We start from the raw sequence: 26629 nt of genomic DNA, 5'->3' as shown, positions 1-26629 counted from the left end.
GTACACGAAGACATATTCTTCAAGTAAATATTTACATTGTTCCCCAAAAAAATGATTAATTTAAATATTTTCAAGTAGAAAAGCTTGAAATCTGCATCGGAAACAATAATTAAATTGAATCTTTGAAAAGCGTGTTTTGATCCCCGCAAGCGGCTTAAAATATAATTTTTCCCGATCATGGGAAAACAAATTCAAAATTTCTCATTAATAAATTACTCCGAGAAGAAAATTCCTTTCTTTAAATATCACATTTAATACGCAAGGTATATATCTATCTCATTCCGATTATTATTATCGAAATTTATAGTTTTTTTCCTATCAGTTTTAAGATATTTTTTTTCATCCACGGTAATTAGTTTATAGCTAATTATCAAGATTTAAGAGAATTTCGGGAAAACTTTTGCTCAATTTGATCGTGTAATTAAGAGGAAAAAATATTGGTGCATATATATATATATATACTCTGTTAATTCGAAAAACTGACATTTTATTACTAAATTATCTGAATTCCCGGTGGCTTTATCTGCCCCTTATGTAATCTGATCTTTATTAATGGTCACTATTAGGTAATGAAAGCGGACGATCACCTGGGAGTGTTTTAATGGTTAGTGAGTTAAGTTGCTATTGCTGTCGTCGATCTGCAGTTTGCTGTGGAGAAATATTTCGGAAAAATATGCCATTAGCTCCCCATATTTGCATTTTCGATGTGTCATTTGATGCTACTCTGAATGTCGCCTCGCAGTAAATATCATTCCTATTTTTACAATAAATTAATCTATGACATTTTCAGTGAATTGCTTGATGGTTCTTCTGAGTATAAAGTAAATTAGTCGGTCTTCTTCTTATAAATCAACCAATGTTATAACAACTTTTTTATTATGGCCAATAATTTATTTTAAAAAAATTGGTGTAATATTTTTTGTAAATATCAACCAAATATTCCTTCAAAACAATGACAGATAATTCCTGCAGAAAAATGACCGATAATCCCTTCAAAATAATGACAAATAATTCCTTCAGAACAATGACAGATAATTCCTTCATTCCTTCAAAACAATGACAGATAATTCCTTCATTCCTTCAAAACAATGACATATAATTCCTTCATTCCTTCAAAACAATGACCGATAATACCTTCAAAACAATGACAGATAATTCCTTCGAAACAATGACAGATAATTCCTTCAAAATAATGACCGATAATTCCTTCAAATTATCGAAGAGGGTTTTTCAAAACAGTTTAATAATGCCTTTCAAATATTAACCAACCATCCCTTAAAAACAAAGAACGTCAATTCTTTCAAAATATCAACAAATAATTCCTATAAAATATGAACCGATAATTCTTCAACAATATGATATTTATCAAATATTTATTCATAATTCTTGGCGGACCAAAAATATGAGGCATTAAGCTTTCAAAGTATCAGCAGTTCTTTAGAAAGAGTAACCTAATGCTTCTCTAAAATGTTGGCCGATAATATCTTCATAACAGTGGCCCATAATCTTTGATCTATCCAAAATATCAACCGCTTTTCCGAAATACTCACCGCTCAATAACTCCTTCACAATACTTACCTAAAATGTTAACCGATAATTTCTTGACAATAGTGACCCTTAACTCTTGGGCTCTATGTATATAACCCCTAACTCTTTCAAAATATGTAATTACCGATAATTCCTTCACAGTAGTTACTAATATAATTCTTAGCTTACCCAAAATATTAATTGATTACTCTTTCTTAATAGTATGGCTGTGATAATATATATATGTATTCTCTAAATATTTACCCATAGCTCTTAGTATATCCAGAATATTTACCAATAAATCTAAATATAGACTGATAATTCTCTCAACATATCCACTGAACACTTTTTCTACAATTCAAACGATATTTTTCCCCATAAATCAATTAAATTTTATGAAAATAAACACATAATTCGTTCAAAAAAACTGATTGATTAATCTATCATCAAATTATTCTTTCAAGAAATTTAAAAAATCATAATCAGTGATAAATGCCGCTGTGGTGGTCGAGTGGTTATAGTGCCGGACTCGTGATGCGAGGATCCGGGTTCGAACCCCACAGTGGTGGTCGGCTGAAGTTGGTTTTCTGTGGTTCCCAACTTCAAGGCGCAAACGCGAGCCGATCTCCCAGTTAAAAAGTCTCGCCACAGAGAGCAACAGTCCTACAACGGTAAATCATTCAATCATAACACTTCACTCATAGTTAGAGAAACTGGGGGCAGATGGCAGCACTACACATAACAAGCATTACACAGAAACAAACTTTACGTCAGGTTGCACTACACGTACACGCACATTCCCGCATGTACCGGTTCGTTGGGGGGTTCCGCGGGGGGGGGGGGATGCATGTGTGGTAGCAGTAGTAGGTAGGGCCTCCAAAAATGGCTCGGGGATCCATGATGTTCTTAAGTCAGCCACCTCGTTGGGCAATTTGCCTGTTGTGGCGTTGTATTTGTATTTGTATAAATAATAAACAATATATCCAATACTAAATTTACAAATCGTATTCATACACAAATATTTATCGTTCATAATTACTTTATTTCTCTAATTAAGTGACCTGGGGAACATTGACAGATCACTCAAGTGGCCCGTGGCATATTTCAGTTCAATGTCAATTCATTTTCTCACATAAAAAATTTACTGCACATTTTACGGGGGCATTTTATATTCCAAATGAAGAAAAAGGGGCAAATATAATTTCCATAGCACATTTCCATATGATATAAATTACTCATGGTACAAATCTAGATCACCTCAAGTGGCTCGCAACACGCTTCCAAATCATTTGAGCGGAACACGTAATATTTCCGGAATCTCTTGAGCGGCCCGTGGCACATTTCCAGATTACTTGTCATGACTATACCAGCAAACATACACAATTTCGAACAAATTTTCTTGACAATAATTAATATTTTGTCAGTTTCACGTGTTTTGCGGTAACTATGTTTTCAGCCTGTGTTTATTAGACATGGCAGTTGACACTTGATTTGACAAACTGACATACATTTCCTCACGATAACATTCGTGTCAAAATAACAAATTCGCATTTGCGTGGATGAATTGAGCAAAACATTCCGGAACATACCACGCATAAGTGTTTACGAGGAACTGAGGATCGAACCGTAATTTCTACGAATACATTAGAAATGAAAGAAGAAGAAAAAGAATGTTATATGAAATGGATGTTTCAAGAAATCTTTTTTGCATTCTTTTTCGTTTTCACCATACCGAATTTCTTTCTTTTTTCTGTTCGGACGTGATGGGAATTCTTCTCTGGAAATATCTTTCTATGAGAGGGCCCATGTAACAGAAAAAAAAAATGGCGATGAATAGAAAAAAAAACAACAAAAAACGAATGAATGATTTCTTTGGCAAGAGGAATTCGAAGGTTTCTCTCCAACAAAAAACGCTTGGCCCATCGAATAAGAAAATGGAATTCCATCGAAAAAATACGAAAAAAAACAAGAAAAACTGAATTCTGTATTTTTTTCAGGGACTGAGTGCAGACAAGCGATTATGTGCTCAGACATCTGTATTCGGCTCTGACTCTTTTTTTTGCTGTTAATGGAATTGGTTGGAAACATTAAATCCTCAGTTTCATTAGTATACTTATTCCAGCCTTAGGATTCATTCAAAATCGATCCAATCGCGTAATATTACGGAATTAACTTTCCTTGAAATAAAACAGGCGCTGTCTAAAACGATTCAGATTTCTGTGGATTTATCCTGGGCGTTCCTAAGATAAACTCACTGATGTCATTGGATATTAGGAAGGCTGCCCGTGTTGTTTCCATTTCGTAGTGAATTGCTGTTGTTTATTTCTCATAAGGTTTCTGGCCTTGTGAGATTTTGGACACAAAAAGGTATCATCAATTTTCTTTTTCGAAGCAGACAAAAAAAATTCAATTTATTTTCGCATCTTTTGGGCTTGTAAAGTTTGCCAATGAAGATGATGGCATGCCCTCATACGAAGGTTTCGACAGCTGGCTGTTGCTAAGATTAAAATAAAAGACTGAAATTTAACTGCCCTTTTCTGGGAATCGAACCCACGTCTTCGGACTTACAGTTAAGCGCCCTTGACCACTAGATTACAATGGCAATGTATCCTCTTTCATTACAGCACGTGTGAACTGAACGTGGCCGTACATGGACAGCCCAAAACTCGCATTGCTCGCCACTGACACATTTGAAAAGAGAAGTACGATGAACATATTTGGATAAATCGAGAAACTATCCATACTTAAGTAAGACAAAATAAATGTTATATATATGGGCAGTGTGTTATATTTTATGATAATCACTGTTTTTCAAGATAATTGGTTTTTTACTGGAATGCTGTTTAGGTATATTTGACATCCATATTTTTGTGGGAATCTTTTTTCCAGCCATCACGTTGGGAATTTTTGGTGTTGTGATCATTGTATTTGTAAACTATTGCAACAAAACATCTGTACAGAAATAGCCAATCTTGTAGGATATCAATGTCACACTTTCTTGGAATTGGGATGTTTTCCCAAAGAAGCGGCGTTGAAAATGGACGAATCAATAAGAAAGAACAAAAAGAAAATCGACACATTTTTACAGCCGGCAGGGGAACAACAGACTTCTTAAATATTAGTTCCCCAAACTATTTTAGTCCCATCGCCCCCTTCTCTGCCGAATTTATTTTTCTCTCATCGCCCCCTTCTCTGCCGAATTTCTTTTTCTCCCATCGCCTCCAACGCAATCTAACCCATATGATCCTATGTTGTACCCGTAGCTTCAACCGCCCCCTATGGGACGTTAACGCTCACGTTGGGAACCACTGCTTTATATCGTTCGAATTCAAATCGGTTCTTTACAAGCCGTTTATATCGGTAGTTGCAGGGTGACCTCACCTCTGGGTTTTTAATTTTAACACTACTGTGTGTAGAACTGATCAAAGTTTCACATACAGACACTCCCAAAATTACAAACATTCATCAACTAATATACATTTCGAATTATGAACCAAAAGATTTGTTGACACATAGATTGACTTCGGCGATATATACGGCATAGTGTTTTAATAAAAAAATCTGCCTCCCTGATTTCTATTTCTGGTCCTACATTAGCAAACTGGTTTCCAATTGCGATGATTTCGAACGGAAAAGATCCGGTCCGTAAGTCGAAGTGAGGAAACATGTCGTTAATCTTGGAATGAACAACTAGCTAAGTCGTGGTAGGACTGGACAGTGACCCGAAAAATTAGTTTTCCAGAGCAATATAATGAAGCGTATATGATTTCACTCAATATGATGCTCTGCTATGAATACTTAAATATGTATTAGAATAGAGAAGGATTTCTGTTTGGGGGGTGTTCTAGATCATTAGAAATGTTTCAAATACAATTTTTTATTAAGTCCAGAAACTATGGAACGTTCTGTAAATCTTCTAGTCACTGTTTCATTTTGCAAGAGTTCTTCCGGCATATGATATAATCCAGTGTGCGTTATATTCCCGTAACTTATGCTTTCTTTCACCTTGCTAGATAAGTTGAATGATCGTCTCGATGCTTCGACGTCCCAAGACGTCGTTTAATAAACTCCCACATCCAATAAGATAATCTGTGAAAGCGGAATCATTAATTCTTGTGAGTTAATTGCTTAGACAGTCAATAAGGTCTTCCTACGAAAGCTAAAAAAAATACATGTACTCTATCTCTCTGTCTGGATAGATGATTGATGAATTCAGTGATGCTCTCTCTCAATCATGTTCCAAGAGAACTAATCTCACAGGAAAATTATAAGGAATTTGATAATTACACCACATGTGTATACATCACTTGTAGACCTTACGTCACTTGATTATCAAGAATCATTATTGTGTTCTTTTGATCAGATGTCGGGCTGTTATTAATTGCTGACGAAGATATGGAAAATCTGTCTTTAGTCGTTCCTATCTCTTGAAAATGATTTCGTGCATTTGAAATGAAAATATTAATATTGCCTTTGTAATTTTTTGGTTTAATATCCCAAATGTCCGTTAAGTGTGTGCAAAGTATGCTGAAAATTTATTATAATGTCACTAGCTCTAATACCCGGCGCTGCCCGGGTTTTCTTCAATGAGGCTTTTTGGATCATGGGATATCTCCCTTTCTTTGAGGGACATACAAACCATGTCTAACTTAACCAATATGGCGACTTCCTGCGCGACTCATGAAAGAAACAAATCTACATTTATAAGGAAACGTAGCAATGAATATATTTTTTCATTTTAAGGGGTGCTAAGTATTTCAATTCCCCCCCCCCCACTTGAACTTCAAGTCTGCTTGTTTCAGCTTCCGAAAATGCTTAATTAAAGCTGTGGAATGTTTTCGATGTACTTTTTACGGGTCCATAATTAACTTTAAAACATCCTAAACGACACGAGTTTATGCAGTTGAATATTAAAAGACAATACGGAGACGGTTTCTTCTTGTGGGGTTTTATGAAAGACTACGTTTATGTGCCTGCCCTTCCAGATGCATTAGCCGAACTGAAGATACGCATAACAGCAGCCGTGGAAGCAGTGGATACAAACATGCTCGCTAAAGTTTGGGACGAATTTGACTACCGTATATAAATAAGCCGCGCATCCTAAGGTGGTTTGTAAAAAAACTTTATGATTAGCCATGTAATATAAAATTAATCTTAAGTGTCTAAGAGTTCTCCATAGTTTTCGTAATATACGCATTTCAAATTGAGTGATTCTTTTTTAAACACCCTGTATTTCCCCGGACTTGGGATACGTAATTGGGTACTGCCGCGATTCAACTAATATTATGTTAAGATGGTGTTTCATACATCCATTTACAGAGACCGCGCCTACAGAACACAACCCCCAAGCTCAGGAAGTTAAACGGAGTAAATAGCCCTGAGGTTATATTCTAACATTGTGTATGATCGACAGGCACTTTTTTCGAAAATTGAACTTATTAGCGAAGTGTCTCAGTAACGAAGAAAATTTTAAATTTTTAAAAATAATTAAAAAATTTTTTTTCTGATTTCTCTCTGAAACTGTTTAAAAAAAATTAATGTAATTTACGAAAAAAGTATATATGTACACAGTAATTTATAGGATGATTATAGGTAAAGTTCCCGCAGTCTGCGCAGTTTTTCTCGGAAACTGCTTATCTGAATACAGTAACAACCCCCCCCCCACTCTTAACGGTCATCCCCTCAGATGCAGTCACCCCTGTTTTACGGACAAATAAAAATATCCCGGCAAAAAGCCTATTCAAGTACTGTATTTTGAACCCCTACTTAACGGTCAATGTTTGCATGTGTGCATTATCTCCATCATATATATATATATATATATATATATATATATATGTATGCGATTTTAGAAAAAAAATTGAAGTACATATGCATATATATATATATATATATGCAGTATCTATAAATTATGAATAATGTGAAGCCACTAAATTTTCCTTTATCCAAAACATAAAATATGTTTGTATTAATAACGTGAATAAATAAGATTCCTTTTTTTTGTTAAATGTGTTATTTTTAGGGTTCGTTAGTTATTGAGTGTTTACCTAGAACCTGTAGGAAAAGGAAATATTCTTCTATTATGGGAAATACGACTTTTTTTCTACTGGAAAAATACGCTTATATATTTATTTATTATTATTTATTATATATTATTATTTATTATACATTATTATTTATTATATATTATTATTTATTATATATTATTATTTATTATATATTTATTTATTATTAAACAGAAAATTTAAATGTCTCTTCAAAATTGAAAATTAGAAATCATAAGAGAATAAAATATGTTTAACAAATCACATATTCCCAAGAGATCTTTACGATCTGCGTAGGGAATTTTTTAGGGCTAGTAGACATCCACGTCCGAACCCGGAATTCAAACCCAGACCTGCACAGTGAGAAGCCAGCCCCTTAACCACTCAACTGTCCGGCCGTATTCATGTAATAGAATAATAAAAATGAAATGTGAATTGATGGACTTTGAAAATTAAAAAAAAACAGAAAGAAAAAGAAAAAGATAAATTAAAAATAAAGAGAAATTAAGACAGACAAAAAAATTAAACAAACAAAAATAAAAATAAAAACACACGAAAAAAATTAAAAACAAACAAAAACGGAAAAACTAAAAACAGACGGAAAAAAATAAAACAGACAAAAAAAAAAAGAAACATTAAAAACAGACAAAAATGAAAGCAAGCAAAAAGAAAAAATTAAGAATAGAAAAAAGAAAAACCAAAAATAGACAGAAAAGAAAAATTAAACAAAAAAGGAAAAAAAAACAAATTAAAAACGGAAAAAAAAACAAATTAAAAACAGAAAAAAAACAAATTAAAAACAGAAAAAAAAACAAATTAAAAACAGAAAAAAAATTAAGATCAGAAAGAAGAAAAATTAAAAACCAAAAAAAAGAAAATTTTTTAAAATGAAAGACAAAAAAATGCAATTGCCCATTCAAGAACTCCAAAAGAGAAAAATTAGGAACTCAAGGAAAACAGAAAATTCCATTTATACGCAATTCTGATAATAATTTTTGAAGCTTCCTAATGTTTTTGTAGTAGAATAAATAGTAAAAATGGAATGAAATCCCAAGTGAGATCAACTGATGTCAAGGAACAGTGCTTCCCAGATAAAAAAAATTGTTTGTAAAAACTTTACTAGAATAAAAACGCAGAATATTACTCCGAAACCTATTATCGATTCAAAATGTAATAAAAATCAAATCAAATAAATAATTTTTCTGCAGTGATTTGTGCTTTAATGAGAGACATTCACAGCAATCACGCATTTTATTCTCATTTCAATGTCCATCGCATCTCGCAATATATTCCCGAAAAAACAATCTGTCGACTACAAATACAGATTCGTTTCTCATTAGATTTTTTTTTTTTGGTGGAAAAAAAAGGACCGATATATTTCAAAGAACGAGAGTGTCTCACAAATCACGCAATGCTTGTTATTAAATCCATCGGGATGTACTTTTTGATGATGAGGCTTATTATTATGCTTTAACCGAGAGGGATATATATCTTGGTAATCATCATTATGTTATCGATCCGAACGATTTTCAATGAAAAATCATTATCTGGAATAATTTTTTTAGTCATCGTTCTTCTGCACCACAGCTGCCCTCGGGGTGTGTGTGTGACAGGTACAATCGCAAAGGGCTCCGAGTTTTGGAGGGTAAGGTCCTGCCCAAACAGTTGTAAATCATCATATAATTCTGCCCTGTGTATCAGTAAAAAAATAAAACATTCTGAATTTTCATAAATTTTGAATTTGCGCCAATTCTGTAATTCTGAATTTTCTATTCTGAAATTTTGCATTTTCTATTCTGAAATTTTGCATTTTCTAATCTGAAGTTTTGCATTTTCTATTCTGAAATTTTGCATTTTCTATTCTGAAATTTTGCATTTTGAATTCTGAAATTTCGCATTTTCAATTCTGAAATTTTGCATTTTCAATTCTGAAATTTTGCATTTTCAATTCTGTAATATACAACTTTTTATTCTGAAATTCTGCATTTTCAATTCTGTAGCATACAATTTTTTATTCTGAAATTCTGCATTTTCGATTCTGAAATTCTGCATTTTCGATTCTGCAACATACAATTTTTTTATTCTGAAATTCTGCATTTTCGATTCTGCAACATACAATTTTTTATTCTGAAATTCTGCATTTTCGATTCTGAAATTCTGCATTTTCGATTCTGAAATTCTGCATTTTCAATTCTGAAATTCTGCATTTTCAATTCTGAAATTCTGCATTTTCAATTCTGAAATTCTGCATTTTCAATTCTGCAATTCCGAATTTCCACCAATTCTGCAATTCCGAATTTCCACCAATTCCGCAATTCCGAATTTCCACCAATTCTGCAATTCCGAATTTCTACCAATTCTGCAATTCCGAATTTCTACCAATTCTGCAATTCTGATTTTCCGCTGACACTGTAACTCCGAATTTTAAACCAATTCTTTAATTCTGAATTTCCGCTAACTCTGCAATTTTAATTTCTGCACAATTCTGAATTTCCCCGGTTTTACAACTGAATTCAATTCACCATCAATTCTACAATTCGGAATTTTCGATCCTGAAATTCAGAATTTCCACCAATTATGTAATCTTGAATTTCCACCAAATTCACCAGGTACCGAATTCCACAAAGGTGCTCTGTGTGCAATTATTCCTCTCACTTACACTGAATTTTATTTGGGGGTTTTGGGATTATCTCAATTATTTTCCATACTTTTAATTCATCAATTCAGAATATGCATTAGTTCTCAGACAATTTCTTCAATTGTTTCCTACTTTTTGATTTTGAAATTTTTCTTTTCTCCATTTATAAAATTTTCTTCAGTCCATTTTTTTTCCTTAATTCATTTATATTTAATTATGTCCATATTTTTTTGTATGAATATTTCTCACCATAAATTTGCATTTTGTAGCAAATGCATGGATTGGTGTCTCTCTCCCCCAGAGTATCTAAAACTGGGGCAAAAGGGATCCCGGAATTATTAACACGGCTCTGGTCCCGCTATTATTTTCGCACCTGGCTCAGCGTCCTGTTCTGCACCAATCCTCATCTCAGATTTCATAAATAATCTCAATGCTGATTTTATTTCAAAATTTACCCGAGAAATCACATATTAAATTTAGAAATTATTATTAAATTATTCGGGCAGTCAATGGAAAATTATTTGAATAACTTCTCGTGTTTTTCGAGACTAATTTTTAGATAATCCCATGGCAAAAATGTGCAAAAATAAATGTAATTAAAACCTCAAGATTACTTCCTGAAAATTAATGATAGAATGAATAGACGCTCCTCAGACGGAAAAAATCGCCTGTTCTGGGATATACTCATTACATCGAATAAGATTCCATCCTAATTAAAATCTTAATTAAGAACTTTCGGGGAGAAACTGTTTTCACGCCGGTCGTTTGTCTTCGGTTGTTGACTGTTCCGTAAATTACTGAACCTGACATCAAAGGATGACCGAAAGTAAATTGTTGATCACACACACGCAGCAAAGATTCTATGGGGGGGGGGGTGTAATCAAAATTAATTGTTGTAGTTATTCTCTTACTATACACATGCAGCACAGGTCAGTATTAATGTGTCTTACATTCGTTAATCAGTCTATTACAGTCATCTCAATTACCGAACTCTGTTAATACTATTCGGTTGATTTTCCATTACATTTATCAGTAAATTAAGTGATGATCTAAATTAATTTTTGAATAATTAATTTATTCAGTGCATGCAACAATGCACATCAGTTTTTATTTTTCGATTTCAATTCGGTATTTTAAAAAAAATGTAATTTTTAACCCCTTTACGATCGCGAACGAAATATTTCGTCCACACACCAGTGAGATAAATTCAATACAGCTCGCTGTGTTTTCTTTTTCTCTCTTCATTATCGTGAAGCTTTATTGTAAACCCACGAACCGAATATTTTTTTCTTCTTCCCCGTTCTTTTCATACTCTTGTTAGAGATTTCTCCCCATGTATCTTTCTACTTCTTGCATGCAAATGCGGAAGAGAAAGCGTTGGGTGAGGGGGAAAAAAGAAATTACTGTATATTCTTTTTATGTATTGTTCTATTTTTCCTTTTCTATTTATTTATTTTTTGCTTCTCTCTTTATTTTATTTATTTTTTCTTTCCCTTCTTCTTCCTTTTTCTGACGTGTGGTTAGGTTAGGACAAGGTTATAGTAAGGCACTAATGTAAGGAAAGGTGTGCTGGGACTTGAAACTAATAAGTAACAACTTATCCATAGTTAGCTTCTGACTCCAATATTTATTTAAATTCCGGAAAACCACTAAACATTACATTTATTAACTTGTAGTAAGCCATGCTAGTTTACACATAAAAAACGAATGCATACGAATACAAGGAAAAAACAATTTGACTCCACAACAAACGAAAACTATCTTCACAACAGCGAAAGAGGGATAAGGAAACGGCGCGCACACGAAAACGATGTGTTGATAGATATACGGTAATGGCAGCATCAAAGCATACGCACACTTGCCGACAGCGCCACAGCACAAGGTTACCAGATTTATCACCGATACCTCAGAGAGAGATCATCCAAATTTTTTGCCGAAAGCCTGTACGTGAAGAGGGTTAATTGGACTTCTTTAGTGCAATTCATGCGAATACTGGAATATTCTAGTACTGTACTCTTCAATCACTTGTCTGCGGATCTGTGCCAGTCCGAAAGACTTTTCGACCAATTCATATATAGTCTCGTTACGTAATTTTAGTTTTTTCCCAAATATTACACCGTCACATTGGTTTTTATTTCGGTGTTACGACCAGTCTGCAAATCTCTATTCCCATTTATTTCTTGACAGTCTGCAAATTTTTCCCTCCCATTCATATGTTTTGCCTGTCTACAAATTATTTCTCCCATTTGTATATTTGTTGCTGGTCAGCACACCATTTTTTCTCCCATTTATATAAATCTTGCCGTTCCACAAATTATTTCTCGCATTATAGTTATTTTTTCCTATTTATTTTCTGCCGGTCCGCAAATTATTGTTTTTGATTATTTATTCTTGACGGTTCGTAAATTATTTCTCAAATTTCCACTGGTCCACAAGAGTAAAAAAGTTGAAATACCCTGTTCTGGTATATAGAGGAAAGGGGGGGGGGGGGGTCGCATGATTTTTATTCGACCGAATGGCACCCGCAAAAGGATTCCATCTGCCCACAACAGGTCTCCCTGTACACAAAATATCAATTACACACGACGTGATATATACATTTTTAAGGGTGACCATATTTCTTCGATAAAATTACGGGGAAACGGTATCTATCGCCGACTATCACCAAAAAAAGTCGTTAAACGTAAGTAAACTTGACACTTATTCATGAAAAATAGCCAATGATATGAGCCAATGAGATGAGAAACAGCTGTGAATCGCTGTATCAAAATATGATTCACGAACATGACAAATATGTGAGATGAATATATAGATTTTTACTATTAATTAATTTATTATTATATACTATAACTGGATTTGAGAGTTTTAGTCATCATTATCATAATACTATTTGTAAGTTATTAAGTAAGAAAATATTCTCAACCATTTATTTCCGTAAAGAATAAAAATTTAAAAAAAGGCTCCTTTAAAATACAGGTAAAAACTAGAAGTGTTTATCAGAAAAGGTCGTTACGGCCCCAAAATTACTTAGTATCAAACTGCATAGACATACTCGTAAAATTGTTCCTGAGGAATATCTATCGAATTGGTGCATGTCAGATTGTGCCGCGTAAACAGGATGTCTTGCAACTACTTATACGAGCCTTTATCTCATCAACCATCCGTCATACAGGAATAGTTTCAGTTTAAAAAATTCTCAAAAGGAGTTAAAAAATTACGCTGTATCACTTTTCAGAGTGAAAATGTAGTGTAACAAAATGAAAAAAAATCTAAAATTTTTGACGCCCCCTCCCTCCGTTCTCAAACTTCCAACTAGAAAATTGTTGCCCTGTATCTCCTGAGACAAACAGAAAAAAATTCAAAGTTTCAAAGTGCAATATTCACTCAGGTACTCGATTTCAAAAACTGGAGAAAAGTTGAGAAAGGACAGCATAAATAAGGGAAAGGAGCGTTGTCTGTTAGTTTTTGCTGCTCTTTCACGACGTTTCTCCGGTTTTTGAATTCAAAAATGTTTTAGCGAATATTGCACTTAGACATGGGATTTTTTTTGCTGACCTCAGGAGATACAGGTAACAATTTCCTAATTCGAAGTTAGTGGTCAAGGGGTCCGTATAAAAATTTAGATTTTGTATTTTGTTACACGCTGTATTTTCATTCTCAAAATTGGTACAGGGTAATTTTAAATGGCTTTTCAGCATTTTTTAAATTGGAATCACACCTCCATGACGGACGGTTGATGAGATAAAGGCCGCATTACGACTTACAGGACACCCTGTATATTGTGTATCAAACGTGAAGTTTTTTTCTATGGAACATCTGCTATTCTCTATCTTTTGGTCATTTTTGTCCCACCACGGTCATTTTCTGCACACGAGAGCTAATTAGACCGGGACCTACAATTTATTGCTGATTCCGAACGGCAAGGCTTGTTTGCTGTTTGTTTGATAGTTGCGATCTTTTTTCCGGATTTTAGAACAAACAACTCGGTTAGTTTTTTTTTGCCTGTTACATTATGTATGAATTCTAAATTTTGTAGGCCTCATTGTGCTCTCTATGGGGCCAACATTCTTGGAATGTCCCGTAAAATACGGGTTATGCTCACCCTACATTTTCTAGTTTCTGGCAGTAGCAATATAACAAATTCCACCCACAGACTGAAAAAAATTGTGCATTCCTATTACAGAACAATCAATATGGATTGTATTCCAGGACGATGCGCATCAACATAATAGCCGGAAAATGTCACGTTGCTGCAGGTAATGCGAACACGCACATTGTATGCGTGTACGCCGCTAACATCTTGATAGCTCTGGATGAAACTGAAATTGTTACGAAACGTGTTGAAATTTCTTGGGGAGAAAAAATGGTGGCAGGAGGACACACACACGTGGCATTTGAAATACCAAGACAGAAATAGGTATTCTTTTGCATTCCAAGGACCTGAATCGAGAATGAAAACGTGTCGAGAAATAGATCGAACAGCAAAAAAGCACAGAGCATAGGTACATACTCAATTTCGTTGGGATCTGTCCCCATCCTACATCTACCTGCTTTTTTGTTTTGTTTTTGTTTTTTCATTGGGATACACGCCCATCTCAGTATTTCTCTTCCACTGATCGAAATGGAAAAACAATATCTCTCTACGACATGTTGCGTGACATGAAAAAGAAGAAGAAAAAAAGGCATGTATATTCAATCCCGATGGGAAAAGTTACATTCCATTTATGATTGATTTTGAATTCTCTTCGTTTCAGCTAAACGAAAGATAATATACATAGTAAAGCACAGAGTCACCAACTCCGGCCCGCGGGCTAAATGCGGCCCGCCAATTTAAGTCAGATGGTAACACCAGTGGAAGACAAAATAAGCATAATTCTGACAACATGAATGCGTTAGGGGCCACAAATATACTCAGAACACACATTCCGGCATGTACCGATTCGTTAGAAACTCCTAGGAGAAATGTTTACGAGATACATTTACGGTTAAGTATCGTAGTAGTATTTACAATACATATGAAAATTCTGGTATAAAATGATTTCAGAATTATTCGAAGAAATTATTCCAGAATAAGTGAATCAAATACTTTTCAAGAGTGATTAATGAACAAGTAATTCTAGAGTAACTGGAACAAATGATTTTCGAATTAATGAGAGAAATTATTTTAGAATTGATGAAAGAAATTATTTTCGAATTAATGAAAGAAATTATTTTCGAATTGATGAAAGAAATGATTTTCGAATTAATGAAAGAAATGATTTTCGAATTAATGAAAGAAATGATTTTCGAATTAATGAAAGAAATGATTTTCGAATTAATGAAAGAAATGATTTTAGAATTAATGAAAGAAATGATTTTAGAATCAATAAAATAAATAATTAATCGTTTTTTTCAGAATTGTGAAAGAATAATTTCAGAATAAACAAAAACTCATAGTTTCATGGAAAAAATTATTTTCAGAATTAAAGAAAAAAATAATTAATGTATTTTTTAAAAAAAATAGTGAATGAAATATATAATTTCAAGGTTATCAATATATAATAACTCCATAGTAAAATAAATTACTTTCAAAAATAATTTCGTAATTAATTTAGGGAATTTTATAACTGAGAAAATAATTTCAGAATTATTGAAAGAAATGATTCCAGAATAAGTGAATAAAATATTTCGTCGATTGATTAAAAATAATAATAATTCTATAGTAACTGAAAGGAATTATTTTAGAATTAATGAAAGAATAATCAGAAAAATTAAAATCAGAATTAATCAATTTTTTTTCTCAGAATTGGTGAAATAATAATTTTCAAAATCAACAAAAATTCATAATTAATGAAAGAAATGAATTTTGTAATTTATTAGAATTCATATTTAATAAAAAAATTAAATTTAAGAATGAATAAAAGTCTTTGATAATTTAGGGCTCCCTGTTTAACTCGGGGGTCACTAGCCTACCCATAACTATACTTGAAATCATGCAATTAACTACCTTTTTCAGAAGCTCCCGAAGACGCCTTAAAGTTATATGCCTCTTAATAAACTTTTATTGATCATAGCAGTACCAAACAAACTAATAAATTTTAAATCAATATTGATAATAGAATGCGTGAAAATAAAGCTTAAAGATATATGTACAGTTGAATCCCGTTTTAACGAATACCGTTATAGCGAAAATTTCTTTTTAACGAACACTTTTCTAATCCTCCAGATAAGTTTACATAGGAATAAAATGCAAAAAACTGGGATTTCGTTACAACGAAGTGATTTCTCCGGTCTCTTGGAGTTCGTTATAACGGGATTCGACTGTATATACAAAAATTGTTAATAAAGAAAAACAAATTGTCTTTTAGAGAGATTAAATCTAGATTCGAAAAGTTTTCCAATTTGAGCAGAACCGCTATTTCTTATTTGTTCGGCCTTAATGATCTTGAACATGAGACCTACCACGTCCTGATTGTATTATCGATAATCATTCTTCGTCTCTCATGCTTGGAAATTACGAATCAGTTTTCATTTTTTCCTCCAAACAAATTTTGGGTTAAAGGAAATGTCAAGATATAGTTAGCCATAGGTGACAGCAGGCACGAGATTTTACTGGCGGACCGTTGATCCTCGACATACTTCCAATTAGGAAAAATATCCAGAATAACGTGTAGCACTCAGATATGTCATTCATGTTGCAAAGGGTTGTGTAGTTACTAAATTTAAAAAAAAACTAACTTTTTTATACGGACACCCAGTGTCCAAAAACCCAATTAGAAAGTTGTTGCCCTCTCTCTCGCCTGATGTCAAAAATAGAAAAATAAAAAAAATCCACGTTTCCAAGTGCAATATTCACTGAAATATGTGAATTCTCGCCAAACTTAAGAATGTTGGGTAAAGCACTTTAGGGACCATCCAATTATTACGTCAGCAGATTTTCATCCATCTCTGAACCCTCTCCCCTCCCCCTTATCTGCGAAAGTCAGCAAAACTCTGCCACCCCATCCCCCGTCAGCAAAATTTCATAGGCGCTGGCCCCATACCTCCTACGCCATATTATATACAGAGTATACAGAGACGAACGCGGGGGGGGGGGTGCAGAGTTAAAAGGGGCTTGTGTCCTCCCCCCCCCCCCCTCCAAGACAATCAAAAATTTATTTTTATGTGCAAAAAAAAAATATGGTTTTCAAAAACTTCTAAAGAATATACATTTATAGGTCTATGTTGTTATAATCAATTTATGTCGATTTCAATGCCATTTGGAGGCTAATAACTCAAATTTTCTAGTTAACGAGTATCCCACCATTACGTCACTCGCGTCCCGATGGCTGCTGCCTGGTTCCTAGAGATATTCCGTGGGCACTCTGAAATTAACGGAGCCTGGATTTGAATGGTATCAATCACGTCTGAAAACCCGTAAGGAAAGAATACAAACAGTACGTCATTTAACATCACTGGCTCTGCGTGAATTACTGAATTATGGACGGCTGAAGTAAATGTCTGGCAAGCAATACAACTGAAATATTCGAATCTTCAGTAGGTGCATCTATATAATCCTCTCATTGAGGATTAGAGGCTCCCACTCTACAGTATTAACTTCAACAAAATCACATAAATGACGCTGTAACCAACGCATCAGAATCCTCACATCGACTGAAAGAATAAATTAAAAATTATGCAAATCCAGACATTTTAGTGTATTTTGAATAATTCTGAAGACTTAACATTCGCCTACGGAATGAGTAAATACTATAATCTATCCAAAAGAGACTCTCGATAGCTATCTGAGTCATAGATACTTTGGATAGATCTATATCTATCAAATGAATATTTAACGACTTCAAAGCGGGAATGAATTCCACCATTTTCCTCAAACAGAATAATACAGAAGTCAAAAGTATTTACGACTTCGAAAATCCCCATATGTACTATATATGTGCATATATACACAATTTTATAACATGTGGAATAGACTTCTCAGACATTTCCTGAAGAAGTTTTCAGGAAAGTGATAAGCGGTAGGTACATTGAAAACTCGTATCTCGAAAGTTTGTGTACCTTGCGTAAAATGTAAATGAAGATTGGACGTTTCTCTGTGTGTAAAGCAATCGGTCTTCTTTAACACGTATATACAACTTTATACGAGTATGTATTCGGAAGAATATGTTTCTTTTCACAAACCCCCCTTCCTCCAACTAAAATCCATTTTACTACTATCTGTTCAAATTTTCGACGCAACACATATTTCAATTCGTTCCGTATATATTCTTATATAGATGCGTCTGGCAAATACCATCTTGAAAATGCATTTCGAGGAGAGAGAGAGAGAGAAAGATAAATATTCTCCTCTTAAAATGGTCATTTTATTTTATAGTATCCGCAGGCTGCGAATTGAATTTGTTACTTGTCCTTCGGAGATGTTTAAGATGGAAGACATGATGTAAGTTAAACGGAAGAGTTGAACACAGGTAAATTTTTCTACAAAGTCTAGCGTCAGTTACTTATCTATGTGCTTTGAGCATGTGAATAGTTTCCGGCTATATTTTTGAATTTAATGTTTCTTCTATGCACCAGTTCTAAAGATTACGGGAACACTTTGTCGTTATAGCCGAAATGTCGTTGCAACCGATATTGACGTTTGCAAGAGCTTTCGAATACAGTCGAATACGGTTATAACGAACTCCAAGAGACCAGAAAAATCACTTCGCTATAACGAAATTTAGCTATAAAGGAATTCCAAGTTCATGCGTTGTTCCTATGTAAGCTTATCTAGGGGATTAGAAAAATGTTCGTTAAAACGATATTTTCGCTATATCGGTATTCGTTAAAACGGGATTCGACTGTATAATCATATGCAATTAAATACTGTGCATGAAGGTGTGCATTATAATTAAAGGGGACCATATTTGATCACGAAAAATTAGTGTTATAAATACAGGATGTCCCATAAATTCGTAAATAGTTTAAAAATTAATAAAAATTGAAGGAATTTTTATATTTGAATGCGGTTGGGGCAAAAAAGTTAATCACGAAGGAAATTTTTATTTATTTATTTATTTTTATTTTTTGCTACAGATTTTTTTAAAAATTTTTGTCGTTGGAAGGCGCTGCCCGAAAGCTAATCAGCAGCGATTGGGCCTGAAACTCTCTTGAATCCCTTCTCTGTACGCAACGTTCGTAAAGCTTCAGCCAGTGACTCGTGGCTGAGGTAAAACTTCTTCACTAACAGTGCTTTATCCACCAATGAAAACTTTCTTTGAGCGCCAGTAACAGGAAAATTTTCATAAGTGAGCTGTTAATCGAACTAATGCATAGGATTTCCATTTGCATATTTACAATGATTTGCTTTCATGCAATGCCCTCTATTAACAAAATAAAAATGCTGAAAAAAATAAATACACTTTTGTGTGTGAACAATTTATTCCCAAACCTCATTTAAATACACCGATGAATTGAATTACAGTCGGATCCCGTTATAACGAACTCGAAGAGACCGGAGAAATCACTTCGTTATAAAAGAATTCCAAGTTTTTGCATTGTTCCTATGTAAACTTATCTGGGATGATTAGAAAAGTGTTCGTTAAAACGAGATTTTTGCTATAACGGTATTCGTTATAGCAAACGGGTTTCAACTGTATAAGGATTTTTTCAAATATTTACGATTTATCCTGCGCAATTATGTACACCCTTCACTCACTCCCCGTATAATTTATGAGAAAAATATTGTCAATCACTGCTGAAATCGTTAAATATTGTGTATGAACAACCCTAGGCGAGAAAAAGGCAGTACTGAACAAAGCCGCTCTAATGGTTCTACTTTCAATCAGGCTTGGTGCTGAGTTAAGTCCGCAATGAACTGAAAATGTTTACATTGAAATAATTTTCAAATTATGCAAATTGTGACTTCGTTTCACAGACTTTAGTAAAGATCACGAGTTGAAGTAAGCTTCGTCAACAAAAGGGGACATTTTCACAAATGCGTAGGGTAGGGCGAAATTGCAGGAATGTCCGATCGCGATGTCTATACGGGTCCTGAATTATTTCCAATACTATCTTTTCGATTATTGTCATTAGTATACACTTGAAAGAGAAAAAATGTTTGTATATGTTTATTAGGTAACTTTGAACGCCAGTAACAGGAAAATTCATAAGTGAGCTGTTAATCGAACTGATGCATAGAATTTCGATTTGCATATTTACAATGATTAGCTTTCGTGCACAATGCCCTCTATCAACAAAAAGTTTAACTAAAACTCTTTAGTGCAAAAAAAAAAAAAAAAAACACTTTTGTGTGAACAATTTATATCCAAACCTCAATTAAATACACCGATTAATTGAATTACAGTGGAATCCCGTTATAACGGACTCAAAGAGACCGGAGAAATCACTTCGTTATAACGAAATTTAGGGTTGTTTTTTTTTTCTTTTGAGGTTCATTTCAGTTGAACCACAAACTTTAATATAATTTAAATTGAGTTGATTGGAAGCCAACTCAAGACAGATAACTAGCGTTTGAACTTTCTAACGCATGATTTTTGTTTTCATTTAGATTAGGTGTAGCTTCAAGAAGTGTTGGCTTCGTTATTGCCAATACAACAGCAACATGAAAACATGGGAACCAAAAAAAAATCCTAGTATAAAATGGTCGAAGTTATTATTATTTTGAATGCTAATATCAAAAGGCATTATTGCCTGCCAACTATTTCTTGCATTAAATCTATTTCTTAGCTTATAGATTATAAAAATATTATAAAAATACTACACACACAACAACAACACACACACACACACACAACAAACGCATGCCAGTGACACAACACCATGAACGAGAGATCACTCACTGAAAACAATAAAAAAAAAGCAACTAAAATGTCAAAAAACAGTGCTTTTCTTGTGATGATGTCTTGTAAAAAAAGTGTTTGAGCAGTGACGTCACGCAGTAGCTTTAAGACCACGCCCACTTATCCAAGGCGCGCGACTTGAAAGGGAAGGATGAAACAGCCTTGTGTTGCCATTGTGATTTGGCAAAAAAAGGAAAATTTAACATTGAGAGTTTTAGTCTAAGCGTCTAAGTGTGATAAGCTTTTAATCAGAAAAATATCATATACATGATTAATATCTTGAGCAACTAAAGGATAAATGAAGCTTTAAGAAGAAGCTAAACACTGACAAATGCAGCTTTGAAGAATAAATTAATGGAAATTTCTGGAAAAAGTACATATTCGTGTCTACAAGTTAAAAGAAAATTCAGGCATTCTTTTCAGTGCCATCCACTCATCATAAGTGCTTCTTTCGGAATCTCTGATGCGTATATCTTTCACTTTCCTCATTAGGATGTCATTAATTTCGTCTTCCGTATAATGAACTTCCATAATGAAAAGTCGACATAAAAGCTTCAAGGAGAGGAAAAACAAAATGTGGATGATTCTTGTATGGGTGTTTGGGGAAGGAGGAGTTAAAAAACTCCTATTGCACGAAACGTTGCCTATGGCTTCAGCAATGCAGTGATTTGCTGTAACGTCTCAAAAGAAACACTTCAGGTTTTAAGGATATCAGCAGTGATGATAGCGGTTCTTGCCATGAGATTCATTTCAGACTATGTTGCCTTTCTCTCCTGAACTACTGCAATCGCTCACAATCATGAGCCTCAATCATAGGTAGGCAATAAAACTCACCGTTTTCTCAATCAAGACGAAAGTCGGCCTCCCGTTTGGAAAGCCAAAGAGGAGCCATTGTTGATGTTTAACCCTTTGAGGGGCGGTGCGAAAAGGTTTTCTTCAGACGGATGATAGTTTACGGGTGCTCGGTTTAGATTTTTTTTCCATTTTGTATTTTATAACAAAATTTGGGATAATAACCAATATTTACTACTACTACACACCGTACATGCACCTCCTAAACATTCCTGTGTGGAATTTCTAACAAATTGGTACACGACGGAAACTGTTGTGTGTGTATGTGTGCGTATATCATGTGTGGCTTGAACAAGTTCATCATGATGTCGGAATTTCTAAATCGGCGATGTCCAACAGCATCTTGACTGAACGATTAGATCATAATAAATAAATTAGATAAATTAATAGGCGTTGCGCAATTTAAATACAACTGCATCTTTCCACTATTTATGCTTGTATAAACTTTTATTTTGAATGGTTTTTCAAAGAAAATTGATTTTGCAATCGACCGAAATAGGACTTGCGATTGCAGTCAATGAATTAAAGTTGCTGGTGCAAAAACTATGATAATTAACTTTGATATTAATATAATTAAACTATGTAACACGATTCTTATTCTTGGTTAGCAGACCACATTAAACAATGATATACGCCTAAAAAAGTCTGAATGCAGCAATTGTTTCGCTTTAAAATTTGTTTTTGCGGTGAGGGGGATCGATATTTGTGAATTGAACATTTACCATGGGATGACTTGAATATTGAAAATAACAGAAAAGGACTTTTCACACTAATAATAATTTTTTTAACTGTAAATAATTTTTTGAATATAAGTCACGTATCAAGACATTTGACAGAAATAGAATTTGAGTAAAATAAAATTATAATTTTAAAAAATAATGGGAGACTTTCCCATTATTTTGTTCCCCCATATACACTTTATATTCCCCCTTTCTTGCAGATAAAAACAATGGCCATGATGTATTCGATGTGTTCTAATTTATATATATGCTCCAAGTCGAGATTTCTTTGATGAAGGTACTCTTTTGGGTATGCACCAATGCTTTCTTTGAATTTTCCGAGATGTGCGTGGAGGGTCCTTTGGTAACCTCTGGACCGAGAAAATAATCTTGAGCTAGTGGAAAAACAAAAAAATCTGTACAAAAATAGACCATCCAATATTTCGCCAAATGACGCATCACATTCTCTCTCCATGCTCTTCATCTCGAAAAATTCAAAGAAAGCGTTGGTAAGCACCAATGCTTTCTGAGTACCTTCACTGAAGAATTCTGGACTGGAAGCATGTAAGGGAGGAAACATCGCAAACATCATATTAATCATTATTGGGAGCCAAAAAAAAGGGGGATATGAAGTGTATATAGGAATAAAGATGGAAAAACTCTAATTATTTGAAAAAATTTATTTCAACTCAAATTTTCTAAATTATTAAATGTCTAGATACGTGACTTATATTCTAAAAGTTATTTACAGTTTCAAAATTTGTTATCAGTGTGAAAAGTTGTTGTTTTTTCATTTCCAATTTCGTAAATTTTGTCAATAAGCCTATTCCCCTCACCCAATGGTAAATGGCCAATTTACAAATATTGATCCATTCATCACAAAAACAAATCATCGTTTTCATGATTATTCGAACTAAGCAAACACAGAAATCACAACTTCCACAATGGAACAAAAACTATTTAAGTTCCTTCATTCTGAAAATCCATAGCTTATCGAAACTGCAAAATTGTATTATAATCTCTTTTCTCGATCATTGAATCAATCGAAGCGAATACCAATCACATCCATGGAGAAATCTCCATCATCGAATCCATATCAACTTCCACTCGAGAAAGTTCCTCTCAGGTCATCATAGTTAAGAGGGTGTGCACTTGAATATGACTTGACTGAGGTGAGGAGCTTGATGAATATGAAACGAAATGGTGCTTCCTCCATCTTTCTTGAATAATAAATGTGGTTTTTGGAAGAGAAGAAAGAACTTTTCGCGTAAAATAAGAAGAATGCAGACATTAATCATCCTGAAATGTGGGAAAGTCTTGAAGCAGTCTGATGAGCCTATAGCTTAGTATACTTTTTTGTAATTTAATTTTAAGTCTACCCGAGAGTTTTCTCTGAGTATTCATATCTTATTACAATGAAAAAGAATTATGGTTATACTTACGGGCTTTGCTTCTTTTTAGCTTGTAGAGACTATATCATCTCTCATACAGAAGAAAATTAAGTAAATAGTATACCAATTTATCTTAAGGATGTTCAAAATGCTCTATTTACATATATTTGCTATCAATTTTGGTATTAGGTATATATGTATATTTTAATAGCTATAAAATATATCTAAATATTCTTTTGTACATTAAGGATTTGGCTTTCGAGACTTTTCTTTTATGTAATCATTGCATACCATATAGCATTGAGATACCATATAGCCCTATGGTATCTAGAACATTGCTAGAGGTTTAGAGAGAAACAGCCGGTGTTACTAGTTTTGGTAACGTTTTAGAAGCTTTCTTTAGTGCAAGGATTTCCTCGAACATGTACGTCGTAAATAATCTGTTAAGAATTCCCTTAGATTGAGAAACGCTTCTGTCAACCTTTTCTCGATCACGTCAGGTTCAATGTATTAGGAACGAATAGGGTAGAAGTGTGAGCTCGTCTAACATCTTGGAGGAGAAAAGTTCTTTCCCTATCGGACCTGAGGTGACCCCCCCCCCCCAATATATGGCTTTTCTCATTGTATCTTCACCATAATCCTCCTTCGTGCTGAAGATGTGTATGGATGGTTTTCTTTAATGAGAAAGATTTTCGAACTAACTCGATCAGTAGTGAATTGTTGTACTGCTATATAATCAGAGTTGGGTAGCATAATTAGATGGATAGAAGACAATGCGATCACACAAATGCCATAACAACCAGTAGTAAATGTACAGAAAACATACAGACTGCACCACCTCGCCGTTGAAAGTCAATAAAAAACAGAACGTCATAAACTATAAAGAAGACTGACGCAACAATAGTATAATGCCATTTAAATCGAACTAATTCAAGTTGAAAGATTCATTGATTTAAATTAGATTTTTTTTTGATTTTTAATATATAAATTGCCAGAGGTATCCAATCGACGAGTACTATGAGCCGATATTGCTATATGGGGATGTTGGCCTAGGTATCACCGTGTTTTACAATCAATAGAAAAAGTTAGGTGTTAGTTACTGTAACTTTCAACATAACTCTACCATATTCTACCTTATATGGCAACAGTCTCTATGATAGTGTTTATTACCTAGGGTTCTTACAGAGATATCAAGAAATCCGTGATCTTGATTAAGAAAGCAATTAACTTATTATTTTTACATCGTAAAATGCTGAATATTTTTCTAATCCGAGGCTTTCATCTCATTTGCGGGGGTGGGGGGGGGACGTTTTAGGCTGCTTGCGGTTTTCTAGTCTAGTCTAACTAGAAATAGATTCGAAACCTCTCATACTGTTTCCCTTCAGTATTTGTAAATTTTTGTCATATAATCCACAGGTGTAAGTAGCTCTTTTCTGCATAGCATTATCTCGAGATATTTTATTTCTCTCACTTTTCTTGACGAAGTCACTAAAGTAACTAATAATCCAATTATGAACATAATAATCTGACCATCAGTCATTGACGACTGATATCAAATAGACTGAGCCACGATGAAACAGATGAAAGAAATTCTCAGGTATGCACTTACCGTCTTTCCTGTAGTATATAATCTCCAGCTGTTTCTCGTGGCACGTCGCCAAGCACTCTTTGACTTGGGCAACGGCCACGCTACTTGTCAGAGGACCGTGTAAAAAGTCACATATGGCGGAACTCTGCATGAGCTCCGCCCTGGTGAAACCTGTAAGCTCGCAAAAACCATCGTTGCAGTAGATGATCGGGAAACTTTCCACCTGAGCATTCACTACCAGAAATCGCCGATCTGCAACCAGAAGAAAAAAAAAAGTATTATCAAACAATTCATTCAATAATATTTAAACATTAAGTAAAATTCAAAGTAAGGGGGTTGGCGCACGATCTTGGCTTCCCATGTTTACTTATGAGAAAAATCTCCTTTCTTTGAAGAGTATTTAAAACAAATTTCTATTCACTTTAGACACTCCATTTTTTTCTCAAATACTATACACATTTTTATACAATTTAACACAAGCTTTTTGGATTTTAATTGTTGGTTATTTTTCTCTCGGATTTTAATTTCAACAACATGCAACATTTCAAAAATCACCACAATATGCCCATATTTTGTGCTATAATTTTTTTAAAAATAATTTTAATGAAAAATCCTCGTGTTCAAGTATGTAACACTACAGTGTTGAGAAACAAAAAGTCTGAAGACATGCGAATGAGTGGTGCACGACAAAATGTTCGTTACCTAACAAAAGACTTTGTTTTTAGAAAAGAGCAATTAAGTGGAAAACATTAGCACGTGTAATGCTTGCCAGCAGTTTAGATTGAAATATTTTAAAAGTATTTCCAGTACCTACAGGCAGAACAAAAACTAGACACAGGTGCTCGCAGAAAATTTCATTGTACTGTATTTGAAAACTTAAAAATTCGAAAATATGTTTTTTTTTTTTTTTGGATAGTTTGCGTGCACCAACTCCCCCTAAATGATACATTTTCAGGAAACATTCCCTAATTTCTAAATTAGAGCCTGGAAGTTCAGACAAAATTCCACAAATTCCCCCTTTTTTTTTCCTTTGCAAAAAAATAAATGTTT

The 26629-nt window shown here is 33.9% G+C and overlaps 1 protein-coding gene across 2 annotated transcripts in view; it reads right to left on the bottom strand.

Moving 5' to 3' along the window:
* Positions 1-26629, bottom strand: part of LOC149088174 (voltage-gated inwardly rectifying potassium channel KCNH2-like) — a 424575-nt gene that overhangs the window by 281824 nt on the left and 116122 nt on the right. For both annotated transcript variants that reach the window (XM_089245265.1, XM_089245276.1), the window contains exon 2: positions 25601-25831. In XM_089245265.1, the coding sequence (XP_089101391.1) occupies positions 25601-25831 (231 nt within the window). The remainder of the gene's footprint in view (positions 1-25600; positions 25832-26629) is intronic.

This window comes from Pholcus phalangioides, unplaced genomic scaffold, assembly GCF_987345545.1.
Source record: "Pholcus phalangioides strain wild (caught in Gottingen) unplaced genomic scaffold, Ppha-v1.0 ptg000003l_1, whole genome shotgun sequence".
In the NCBI taxonomy this organism is placed as follows: domain Eukaryota; kingdom Metazoa; phylum Arthropoda; class Arachnida; order Araneae; family Pholcidae; genus Pholcus; species Pholcus phalangioides.
Note: the sequence above shows the minus strand (reverse complement) of the source record. Positions and strands in the feature narration are given on the sequence as shown.